The sequence below is a fragment of the Phacochoerus africanus genome, chromosome 15, assembly GCF_016906955.1.
Source record: "Phacochoerus africanus isolate WHEZ1 chromosome 15, ROS_Pafr_v1, whole genome shotgun sequence".
Taxonomy (NCBI): Eukaryota; Metazoa; Chordata; class Mammalia; order Artiodactyla; family Suidae; genus Phacochoerus; species Phacochoerus africanus.
Window position 1 is genome coordinate 31992608 of NC_062558.1, and position 12686 is coordinate 32005293.

A 12686-nucleotide genomic window follows, 5' to 3' on the forward strand; every position below is an offset into this window, starting at 1 on the left:
CTGGATTTGAGTCCAACCCCACAGTAGTAGAAGCCAAAACCTTCACTCATTCTCTCTGCTACACCAAGTTGTAAAAGTGACTTCCTGCCTCCCAGCCTTGCATGGTAGATATTCAAATGTTGCAGTCATATAATATTTTACATGGTTAAGTATGTATAGCATGGTGGTTAAGACCGTGATCTCTGGAGATCACAAGGTCTGGGATAGAATCCTGCTCTGCCCCTTCCTTGCTGAGACATTGGGAAAATTATTTTATGTCTTTGTGCCTCACTTTCCCAATATGTAAAATCGGGACAATGATAGTACTAGGATCATAGGTTTTTTTGTTTGTTTGTTTTCCTTTTTTTTGGCTGAACCAGCGACATGTGGAAGTTGCCAGACCAGAGGTCAAACCTGTGCCACAGCAGCATCCCAGGCCGCTGCAGTGACAGCACTGGATCCTTAACTACTAGGCCACCAGGGAATTCCTGGGGTTTTTGTGAAGATTCAATGAGTTATAAGAAGTTAAGTTCTAAAGTGATTAAAAGAATTCCTGGCTTATTCTCTGTAAGAGTTAGTACTAGTTATATTATTAATGATTGCTACTATTTTATTTGAAGTTACCAGGTAGGATTGTATGTTTTTAAGATTCTTGTACTTGTGATATTGGTCCAGATTTTTTGTAGTAGAATGGTCTTCTGGAAGGTTATATTAGTGTTACTATTTATCTTATATTTCTTAATTTTGTTTTACATTTAATATTTTAATTTAAACTCATATTTACATTATGTTCCTTAATTTCCCCCTGTAAAATATCAATTATTGTAACATTATTTTTTTCCTTCTTCGAACTTCACATGTAGTAGCAGAATCATGTAAAGAGCACAATTAAAAGCACAGCAAGCCAGAGTTCTCTGGTGGCTCAGGCATCCAGCATTGTCACTGCTGTGGGTCTGGTTACTGCTTTGACATGGATTTGATCCCTGTACCAGAAACTTCTGCATGCTTCAAGTGAGGCCATTTAAAAAAAAAAAAAAAGCATAGCAGCAGGGGAGGGAGGATAGAGGAATAAATTAGGAGTTTGGGATTGAAATATACACACTACTATCTATAAAATATGTAACCAACAAGGAACTACTATATAGCTCAAGGAACTATCCTTAATATCTAGGTTATTATCTATAATGGAAAATAATCTTTTTTTTTTTTTTGCTATTTCTTTGGGCCGCTCCCGCGGCATATGGAGGTTCCCAGGCTAGGGGTCGAATCGGAGCTGTAGCCGCCAGCCTACGCCAGAGCCACAGCAACGTGGGATCCGAGCTGCGTCTGCAACCTACACCACAGCTCACGGCAACGCCAGATCTTTAACCCACTGAGCAAGGGCAGGGACCGAACCCGCAACCGCATGGTTCCTAGTCGGATTCGTTAACCACTGCGCCACGACGGGAACTCCGAAAATAATCTAAAAAAGAATGTATATACAAGGAGTTCCCACAGTGGCGCAGTGGATTAAGGATCCAGTGTTGTCTCTGCTGTGGCTTAGGTCACTGCTGAGGCATGGGTTTGATCTCTAGTCCAGCACAATAGGTTAAGGATCTGACGTTGCCACAGCTGTAGCATAGGTCGCAGCTGTGGTTCAGATTTGATTCCTCGCTAGGGACCTTCCATATCCCATGGCTGAAGCAAAAAAAAAAAAAAAAAAAAAGTAAAATGAATAAATAAATTAAGGAGTCCCCATCGTGGCTCATCAATAACGAACCTGACTGGTACCCATGAGGATGCAGGTTGGATCACTGGCCTTGCTCAGTGGGTTAAGGATCCGGTGTTGCTGTGAGCTGTGGTGTGGGTCACAGATGCAGCTTGGATCCTGAGTTACTGTGCCATAGGCCTGTAACTGTAGCTCTGATTCAATCCCTAGCCTGGGAACTTCCATATGCCACATGTGTGGCACTAAATAGACAAATAAATAAAAATAAAATAGAAAAGAATATATATAACTGAATCACTTTACTGTACACTTGAAACTAACAACATTGTAAGTCAACTATATTTCAATAAAAATTTTTTTAAAAAAGCACAGCGAGCTTTGGCATCACGCAGATAAGGACGTGGCTTCTCCTATACTTATTAGCTTTGTGACAGTACATAACCACTCTGAGCCTTCATTTTCTTATCTGTAAAATGGGGATAATCCTACCTACCCTCAGATTCCCGGGTTGTTGTGAGGACAAAGTGAGATCACATGTGTAAAGCACATAGCATGGTGCCTGACACAAAAGGTGAACTAAATAGTAACTACTGTTATTACAATTATCCTCATCCTTTATTTCCAGTTAGATTTCAAACAGCCAGTTTTTCCACTTAAGTATGTCTCAAGTGGCTTGTTTACAGTAATATCCAATATACATTTGTGATTGGTTGATTTTTTAATAGCTTTTGTAGGGAAGTTGTTGTATTAGAATGCTCTAAGTTACAAGTAACAGAAAAAAAAAATCCAATTCAAACTGCCTTAAACAATAAGGAGAGATATTGGCTCATGTAAAGGAAAAGTTCAAAATGAGGTCATAGGCGTGGTTTGATCCAGACTGCAGCAGCTGCTTCTCTTCCTTCTGTTTCAAATTCTCTCAGCTCTCCTGTCCTCCATGTGATTTATACTAAGGCCAGCTTCTTTTATAAACTTTTAATAATATGGTGACTTCCAGCAGCAGCAGCTTGGGCTGCCATGCTTGCTCTTTCACATCCAAGGGGAGAGCCTTACCTCATATATGCATTGAACAAAAGTGCTTGACTTTGCTCTGACTGGACAAACCTAAACTAGTCCTAGGGGGCTAGGGGAATTCCATTCTCTAACTGCCCTGGCTTCTTGCCATATCTGGACCAAATTCAATTGTGGGGCGGTGGGGGGGGGCAGATAAGATTACATCAATTGATTTATAGCAACAAGGGCCCACAAGTGATGCTGAAAGTGAAATCAGCCCCACCCAGACCTCATGGCTACTACACAACCAGGAAGGATGGCTCCGGAAGGAAAGGGGAAGTAGGGGGTGCATGCTGCTACAGTCATTGGGATAAATAGTTATACTTTCCAAAACTTTAGAAGCTCAGAAAATTATGTTTGCAATTTTATACTAATAATCTGGTGGAGAAACATTGTTCAAATGTAATTGAGAAAAATCACCTGGGTTAGAGTTCCTGCTGTGGCGCAATGGGATCATTGGCCTCTTGGGAGTGATGGGACACAGGTTCAATCCCTGACCCAGCACAGTGGGTTAAAGATCCGTCATTGCTGCAGCTGTGGCTTAGGTTGCAACCATGGCTCAGATCTGATCCCTGGCCCAAGGAACACCATATGCAGTGGGGCAGCCAAAAATGAAAAAAAAAAAAAAACACCTGGGCAGAGATATCCACTAAACTGCTGCAAATATACATTTGAAACTCGGGAAGAAATTTAGGACAATGAAGTAAATTTGGCTCTCTTCACTGATGGAACACAATTGAAAAAACATGACCTACTAAAAAAGGATTAACTTCTCAGAGTCTAATCATAAATGGTTTCTGAACAGTGATTTCTTAAATTATTTAGCATCTGCTATTAGAAAAAAAAAGATGTTTTATATCCTCAAGAACCAAGATTCATCGAAATATTTACTGCCTAGCAATTATTCTATCAATTCTCTATATTTGCATTTGCACTGGCCCCACAGTGGCTGAAAATGAATCAGTGAGTTGTCCCTGAAGAACATGCTCTGATCCAAAGCACACATGCTAATGCATTCTGTCCTGCTCAAGGACAGGTTCCCAACAGAGAGGGACTTCCATCAGATGGATGCCCTGGCTATTTATTGAGTGAACAGAAGTCTGATTTATACATTATATTAATGACATATGTCAAGAGGACAGGATTGCTGGAGTTCCCGTCGTGGCTCAGTGGTTAACGAATCCAACTAGGACCCATGAGGTTTCGGATTCGATCCCTGGCTTCGCTCAGTGGGCTAAGGATCTGGCGTTGAGGTGAGCTGTGGTGTAGGCCGGTGGCTACAGCTCCAATTAGACTCCTAGCCTGGGAACCTCCATATGCCACGGGTGCGGCCCTAGAAAAGACAAAAAAAAAAAAAAAAGGACAGGATTCCTATTCAAGGTTTTGAGGTTTTGTAAAAAGGCATTCTGCAGATGTGCTAATGACTTTAAACTCTCAAAACAGTGAATTTAAAGGCATTGAGAAACATTTGAATAACATAACAATTTGAGTAACTGATCTAAGAAAACATTTGTACAGCTTATATCAGAGAATGTTTGGCCTACAGTAAGCATTCTCTTTACTTAATCTGTTTTTTGTTTTTGTTGTTGTTTGGCCACACCTGCAGCATGTGGAAGTTCCCAGGACTGGGATCAAATCTCTGTCACAGCAGCAACCTGGTGCTGCAGTGACAACACCAGATCCTTAACCTATTGCGCCACAGGGGGCCCCCCTACTTCCTATTTTCTTATTGTTTGTCTCCCCTCACTAGAATGTAAGCTCTGTGAGGTTGGAGATTTTTGTCTGATTTGTTCTTTGCTAGTCCACAGCTCCAAAAGTAGTCCCTGTATGGTAGGTTACAGAAAAATACTTATAAATTATTTGCAGGCCCTCCCTTTGAAAGCTGAAGTATTTCCCCAACTCTGAATCTCAGCTGGACTTGGACTTGCTTTGATATCAATAGAATGCACTAGAAGTGATATTGTGTGGGTTCCAAGCCTAGGCCTCAAGAGACCTGTCAGTAGTTCCTGTTGTAGCTCAGCAGGTTAAGAACCCGACTAGTATCCATGAGGATGAGGGTTCGATCCCTGGCCTCTTTCAGTAGGTTAAGGATCCAGCGTTGCTGCAGGCTGCAGCATAAGTACAGATGTGGCTTGGATCCAGTGTTGCTATGGCTGTGGCATAGGCTGGCAGCTGTAGCTCCAGTTTGACCCCTATCCCAGGAACTTCCATATGCCCCAAGTATGTCCCTAAAAAGCAGGAAAAAAAAGAAAAGTATGTCAGCTTCTACTCTTAAACTAAGAATGTTTCCATCGGCATGAAAATAAGCACAGCAAAGTGTAGATTCCTGGAAGATTGCAGACCAGGTGGTGAGAGGCCCCAGCCATCCTGCTGTTCCAGTTGTCCCAACTTTGAGGCCCCAGATGTGAAAGTGAGGCCATTCAAAATGATCCAGCCACAGTTAAGCCAGCCTTCACCAGAGGAGCCACTCAATCGTGAGAAATAACAAATGTTTGTTATTTTGAACCACTAAATTTTTGATGTGGTTTGTTATCCAGCAAAAGCCAGCTGATCAGCCTTGTACACAGCAAGTGCTCAGTAAATATTTATGAACATAATAAATGTTGCTGTTGTTATTAATTCAGTTAAAAATAAGTTGAGAAATATTTATAGTGAATCCTTTTGCTTCTCATGGTAACATTATTATGCTGTAGAAAGTTATAGCCTACATGAATTTTATTTCATGGGCTTTATGTTCAAACTTAGATTCAGAGGAGTTCCCGTTGTGGCTCGGGATTATGAACCCAACTAGTATCCATGAGATTGTGGGTTTGATCCCTGGCCTCGATCAGTGGGTTAAGGATCCAGCGTTGCCTTGAGCTGTGGTGTAGGTCACAGATGTGGCTCAGACCCAAGTTGCTGTGGCTGTGGCATAGGCCAGCAGCTGCAGTTCCAATTCTACCTCTAGCCTGGGAACTTCCATATGCCAGAGGTGTGGCCCTAAAAAGCAAAACAAAACAAAATACAACTTAGATTCATAAAATTTAAAAAAGAGAGAGAGAGAGGATTTCCTTTGTAGCGCGCAGCAGGTTAAGGATTTAGCGTTGTCATTGCAGCAGCTCAGGTCACTGCTGTGGCACAGGTTCAACATGCCACCAATATGGCTAAAAAAAAGATAGAAAAAACAAACTTAGATTCAAATTCTAGCCATACTTGTTAAAGTAGCATAGCACAGCACTTAACAGAGCTCTAGAACTATAGCTTCATCTTTTGATATTAAGTACCTACTCCACAGGGATATTGTGAGGATCAGAAGTACTGCATGTGCAATGTATCCTGCAGTTTCTACTGCAGGGCATTGGGCCATAGCTGTTGTTGCTACACACTCCTCTCTTCCTCCTCTCAGAGGAAAAGAACCCAATGATCAGGTTTTACTTTCAGAGGTTCCATCCAGAAATATCAGTCTTGGATGAAAAATACTGAAGGAGAATCATACATATATGATCTGCAGTGGGTGTTTACTGTTTTACACACAATATAAGAAATTCCCTGAAAAGAAGTGGGAGTTCTGCTACCTGATTGGTCAGAGGGTGTGACATGTTACATGGTGTCCACTAGGGAGCGATAAACACATTCATTAAGGAATAGTGCTTCTGGTAAGCTATGTGTACCTGCCAACTATTGAATATTACTTTAATTTTACTATTTTTATATGGCTGTGAAATTTAAAGCCTTTTAAAAATCTGTTAATTTTGCACTTGAAATTATTAACGTATTTCCTTATTATTTTTAAGGTATTAAAAGAATTCATAATGTGTGTTTTCAAGAAAGTCAGCCTTTGCAAGTTATTTTTGAAAAGAACATGTGTACTAATATGCTAGTGATTCAACCAAGGTAATGAGCTCTCTTTTGCTTATTTTTATTCTTCTGAATATAGTCTGGTCACAGAGTAAAGAATTAATGCTCTAGAACTTTAAACTCAGTCATATGTATGTGTGTGTGTATTTCTAACATTAAATATATATATATATAAGATACATGAATATATATATAAGACATATGAATATATATATTTAACCTAACAATGGACTTAGAGAAATCACCTTACAGGATCAAGAGGAAGCCTTAAGAAAGATAATAGTAAATAATGACTAATGGTAGAAATTATACTTTAGTGGTCAAGAAAGTTCTAGAAATACCCCATCAGTGGCTTTTTACATTAAGTCATTAAGAGAAAAATATATGAGCTAATAATATTTTGAATTAATATACTGCCTTCTCTCTGAGTCTTAACACACATAGCACAAGGATATTTTAACATTTTTTATGTGAAGTGATTTTTATCCCTATTTCTGTTTTTTTTTTTCCTAGAGAAGGAGTGAAACATATTTGTCAGTGAAAGGTACTCGATTTTTCAGTTAAGCTGTAGCATTAAACATTTAACAGTAATTACTTTGTGAGCCAAAAGATCTTTTATCCTTATTGTTTTTTAAATTACAAGAAAGTATGTGTGTTCCTTGCAATATACCTAAAATTTGTGGAAGAGTGCAAAAATGAAAAATGAAAGTCTTTCTCATCTACTTGCTGTGTATATCCTACTTGGCAGAGTAACACCTCACAACAAGTTGGTGTATATTCTTCTGCATTTTCTGTTTATAGCCAGTCTCTCTATAACTTTCTCTCTCTCTGTAGCTATGGATATCTTTTTTTTTCTTTCTCCCTCTCTCTCAAATTTATATCACATACTAGACACATACATACTTTTTAAAAAGAAAATGTCCTAGAACTATTCTTGTTTGGCAATTTGCTTTTTTAGTTTCTGTGTCCATCTTATTCTTTTTAATGATTGTATAATTTTTCATTGTGTGACTGAAATGTAATTTAGTTACCCATCACACTATTAGTAGAAAAGTTGGTAGTTTCCATCTTTTTGCCCTCACAAACAATGCTGTTAGTAGTGCATAGGATAGTGTATTAGTTCCTGTTTCTGCAGAGTAAATTGTCCCATAGCTTAAAGCTTTAGAAATAACCAGACATTTATTACTTCAAAATAATAAGTGTGGCTTAGCTGGGTGCTTTTAGCCCAAGGTTTCTCATGAGGTTGAAGTTAAGCCATCATCCAGGGCTGTGGTCTCATCTGAAGACTGAACTTGGGGAAATTCACTCTCAGGCTCACTGATCTGGCTGTTGGAAGGCCTCAGAAGGTCAGCTTCCAAGCTCTCTCCCATGGCTGCTTGTAGCCCTCATTTCCTTACCATGTAGGCCTCTCTGTAGGCTACCTCATTTGTCCTCACAACATAGCAACTGGTAATCTGGGCCAGGGGTTGGGGGTAGCGAGAGAGAGGGGCGGGGCGGGGGAGGGAGAGAGAGAGAGAGAGAGAGAGAGAGAGAGAGAGAGAGAGAGAGAGAGAGAGAGAGAGAAGGGGCAGTATCCTATTATGGAAGCCATAGTCTTTTTTAAACCTAATCTCAGAATTGACATTTCATCACTTTTTCTTTATTAAATGAGAATCTGTAAGTGCAGACCATACTCTAGGGGCTGGGGATTATATAAGGGTATGAATACCAGGCAGTGGGGATCATTAGGGGCCATTTTATAGGCTGCCTAACATGGAGTTCTAAAAATGAAATTGCTGGGTCAAAGGCTTATACAAATTTTAAATTTGCGGAGTTCCCGTCGTGGCGCAGTGGTTAACGAATCCGACTAGGAACCATGAGGTTGCGGGTTCGGTCCCTGCCCTTGCTCAGTGGGTTAAGGATCTGGCGTTGCTGTGAGCTGTGGTGTAGGTTGCAGACGCGGCTTGGATCCTGCGTTGCTGTGGCTCTGGCGTAGGCCGGTGGCTACAGCTCCGATTCGACCCCTAGCCTGGGAACCTCCATATGCCACAGGAGCAGCCCAAGAAATAGCTAAAAAGACCAAAAAAAAAAAAATTTAAATTTGCATGTATACTGACTACCAAATTGCTATCTGAAAAGTTTGTACCAATTTACATTTCCACCAAAAGTGTAGGAGAATCCTTCCAGGTAAAGGATATGATTTGCCAAACTGATAGGCAGAAAATGGCATTATTGGTTATTCTTTATCGGGTTTATTTTATTACCAGAGAGTATAAGCATCTTTTTTTTTTTTTTGGTGTTTTTTGGGCTGCACCCAAGGCATTTGGAGGGTCTTAGGCTAGGGGTCGAATTGGAGCTGTAGCTGCTGGCCTACACCACCGCTCACAGCAATGTGAGATCCTTAACCCACTGAACGAAGCCAGGGATCGAACCCACGTCCTCATGGATACTAGTTAGGATCGTTAACCACTGAGCCATGATGTAGACTCCAAGCATCTTTTCATATATTTATTAGCAATTTGTATTTTTATTCCTTTTTGAATTGCACATTCCTGTTGTCATTTTTTATCAGGTTATTTGGTAACTTATACAACACCTCTCCCTTAACACTGGAAAAGTTCCCAGATTAATTTGGTAGGTGTTCCTGACATTTTGGCACCAAGAAACATTGCTAATCTAACGTCTAGCATCAGGTTAACACCAACATTACATAAATTCTAAGAATCTCATTTAAGAATCTAACCATATCTCAATCTCAAAAATGGGCCAGAGCTTATAATGCTATAAAGAAAAGATAAATAACCTAACTAAAAAATAAGCAAAGGATTTAAATGGACGTTTTCCCAAAAAACATATACAAATGGCCAACAAGCCCATGAAAAGAAGATCAACATCATTATTAGTCTTTAGGGAAATGCAAATCAAGCAACTCTAAATCTGTGAATCTTATGGAGTGTGGATTTTGTCTCAATAAATATGTTTATTAAAAGGGAGCCCAGGGAGCTCCTGCTGTGGTGCAACAGGATTGGCAGTGTCTTGGGAGCTGCTGGGATGTGGGTTTGTTCCCTGATCCAGCACAGTGGGTTAGGGATTCAGTGTTGCTGCAGCTGCGGCCTAGGTCAAGACTGTGGCTCGAGTCTGATCCTTGGCCCAGGAGCTCCATGTGCTGAGGGGCAGCCAAAAATGGAAAAAGAAAAAAAAAAAGTCCAGGATGAAAGGGCATTTGGGATGTCAAGACAACCTTGAAAGAAGTAGGTAGTAATCTAGGACAAGTGACAAAGGTAAAGAGAATATGGCAGCAGGCTGCTTGTAACCCTCTACCCCTCAACTATGTCTCCAGCATAGTTTACTTCAGTTCTCTTTGAACAGCTCCATTTTCTACTATCTCCCTTTCTACTATGATCCCAGGTCATTTTTTTAAAAATGTAAAAAATATAAAATTAAAGACATTTTATTCTAGAGTTTGGTTTATCCTGAAGTTTTTACATGTTTTATGTAGAACGTATTTTCTGTGCTCTTGGCTTTCAATGATGTTATAATTTTGAGACATACTAAGAATATAGTAGCTCATGTAGAGGAAAAAAGATTGGTCCTTTGGGTAGGTTTTTTAAAATTCAGGACAATTAACCTATTTATTTCCAGATTAAAAGTTTGGGTCCCACTTAATAAGATTTATTTCTGTTTGTTCTTCAAATAATATATTGTTCATTGCATTTTATAGAGTGCTAGCTGAGGCAATTGTTCTTTTTACATCGAGTCAAGAGGAAGTTACTCTTGCTGTTACTCCACTGAATGTTTGCATTAAGAGTTCTAATGAGGAATCAATGGGTAAGGATTATAATTGTCACAGTGCTTTGATGAAATATTACTTCCTGGCTTTCTTGATTACTACATGGCTATACAGCAAATATTAATGGCATGATATTTATTCTTGTTTAAAAGGCAGTAAAATGTAAAAAGATCATTAAATTTTTTAGAGAGTCCCAAGAAATGTATCATAATCAGTAACTAAAATACTTGGCTTTGGAGTTCCCATCGTGGCGCAGTGGTTAACAAATCTGACTAGGAACCATGAGGTTGCAGGTTTGATCCCTGGCTTTGCTCAGTGGGTTAAGGATCCGGTGTTGCCATGAGTTGTGGTGTAGGTTGCAAACGCGGCTTGGATCCTGTGTTGCTGTGGCTCTGGCGTAGGCCAACGGCTGCAGCTCTGATTTGACCCCTAGCCTGGGAACCTCCGTATGCTGCAGGAGTGGCCCTAAAAAGGGCAAAAAGACAAAAAATAAAATAAAATACTTGGCTTTGAAATTTAAAAAATAATTTTACTTTGGCTTTGAAATTTTAAAAAATAATAGAATGGGGAGTTCCCTCATGGCATAGCAGGTTAAGGATCTGGGATTGTCATTGCAGTGGTGTGGGTTTGATCTCTGGCCTGGGAACTTCTGCATGCTGTGAGCGTGGCCAAAACAAAAATGAAACAAACAAACAAAAAAATAGAATAGTTACTGAGAAAGATATATTTTCAGTTAAAATTTCAAGGCTATTTCTCACCCTTTATCATCCTTTGTTTTTAGCATAAAGAAAGATTAAGAGGCCAGCAATCCAATTGAGATGATCTTTGACCACTTAAAAAGGAAAAGTAACTTTGAATTAGAAATTTAAGGTTTTCCACTTGGCAAATATATAGGGAAGAAAATGTAAATACTTCTTAAGTCAGCTCTTCCCAGAGTTATCCAGGTGGATTGGAGAAACTAAGGCATAATTAAATCAGGATTTTTAATTTTAAAGAAATTTACTGGAGTATTTTCGGCACAAGTTGTTTGAGACTCTTTGGCCTTGGATAATTTTGTGTGTGTGTGGTAGTAGTAAAGAAAGAATACAAAAGGAGTTCCCTTGTGGTGCAGCTGGTTAAGGGCCCAGCATCATCACTGCAGGGGCTCTGGTTGCTGTTGTGGCACAGTTTTGATCCCTGGCCTGGGAACTTTCATGTATCATGGGCATGGCCACAAAAAAGAAAGGAAGAGAGAGGGAGGAAGGAAAGAAGGAAGGAAGAAAAGGGAAAGAAAGAAAGACACAAAGGAAGAAACATTATTTTAAAATGAACTTAAAGTGAACAACCGGTATAACCAGGACTTAAATTGGGTCAGATGACTTTGTAGTGTTCAGTTTGTGCCAGGGTCTGTTCTAAATGGTTTACATTTCTGAATCCATTTGGGCTTCATAACAACTCTGTGACGTAGGTACTTCTGGTACTATTATTATCCCCATTTTCCATAGGAAGAATATGAAACAGAGAAACTAAGTGACTTGCCTGCTGTCACACAGTTAATAAGTGGTGGATTATGGTCTGAGTACAGACTTTCAGGCTCCAGAGCTCAGGCTCATTACTACTGTGCTTTTACTGCTTCTCTCAAGCCTTATCTAGCATTCTTTTTTGGCACTCAAGAGAGCATTATCTGGAAAATATGTGCTTGGCTAGTGAAAGCATCTGTTTTATATTTGTAATGTCATCTCTGAATAAGAATGGCCACTTAGTGACCAGGAGACACTGTCCCTTGTGAGCAGTTAATGAGTAGTTTTAGTTATGGTTGACTGGGGACTCAATTGTTTAATTTTATTACTGAACTTACTCTCCGGCAGACACTGGGCGTGACATGAGCCTTCTTGATTGAGATGAAGATATATGTAAGCTATTGTTTGGTCCCATTTCTCCTTTGTTCTTATATAATTCATATTCATTGAAGAAAATCAAAAACCCAAAAAGCACTAATAAAAGTCGCATGAAATCCCACTATCTAGAGACAAGCACTTTTTATTTTTTTGTCCTTTTAGGTCTGCACCTGTGGCATATGAAAGTTCCCATGCTAGAGGTTGAATAAGAGCTGCAGCTGCTGGCCTATGCTACAGCCATATATCAATGTGGGATCCAGGCTGAGTCTGTGACCTACACCAGAGCTCACAGCAATGCCAGATCCTTAACCCGCTGATCAAGGCCAAGGATTGAACCCACATCCTCATGGATACTAGTTGGGTTTGTTACCACTGAGCCATGACAAGAACTCTGAGACAAGCACTTTTAACAGTTTGGTATATCTCTTTCTATGCTTCAGGTCTGACAACAGGAGATTCATTTAGT

At 39.8% G+C, this 12686-nt stretch overlaps 1 protein-coding gene across 2 annotated transcripts in view; it reads left to right on the top strand.

Annotated features, from left to right (window-relative positions):
- RAD9B (RAD9 checkpoint clamp component B) overlaps window positions 1-12686 on the top strand; it is a 34048-nt gene that overhangs the window by 5914 nt on the left and 15448 nt on the right. For both annotated transcript variants that reach the window (XM_047759394.1, XM_047759395.1), the window contains 2 exons: window positions 6511-6610; window positions 10275-10381. In XM_047759394.1, the coding sequence (XP_047615350.1) occupies window positions 6511-6610; window positions 10275-10381 (207 nt within the window). The remainder of the gene's footprint in view (window positions 1-6510; window positions 6611-10274; window positions 10382-12686) is intronic.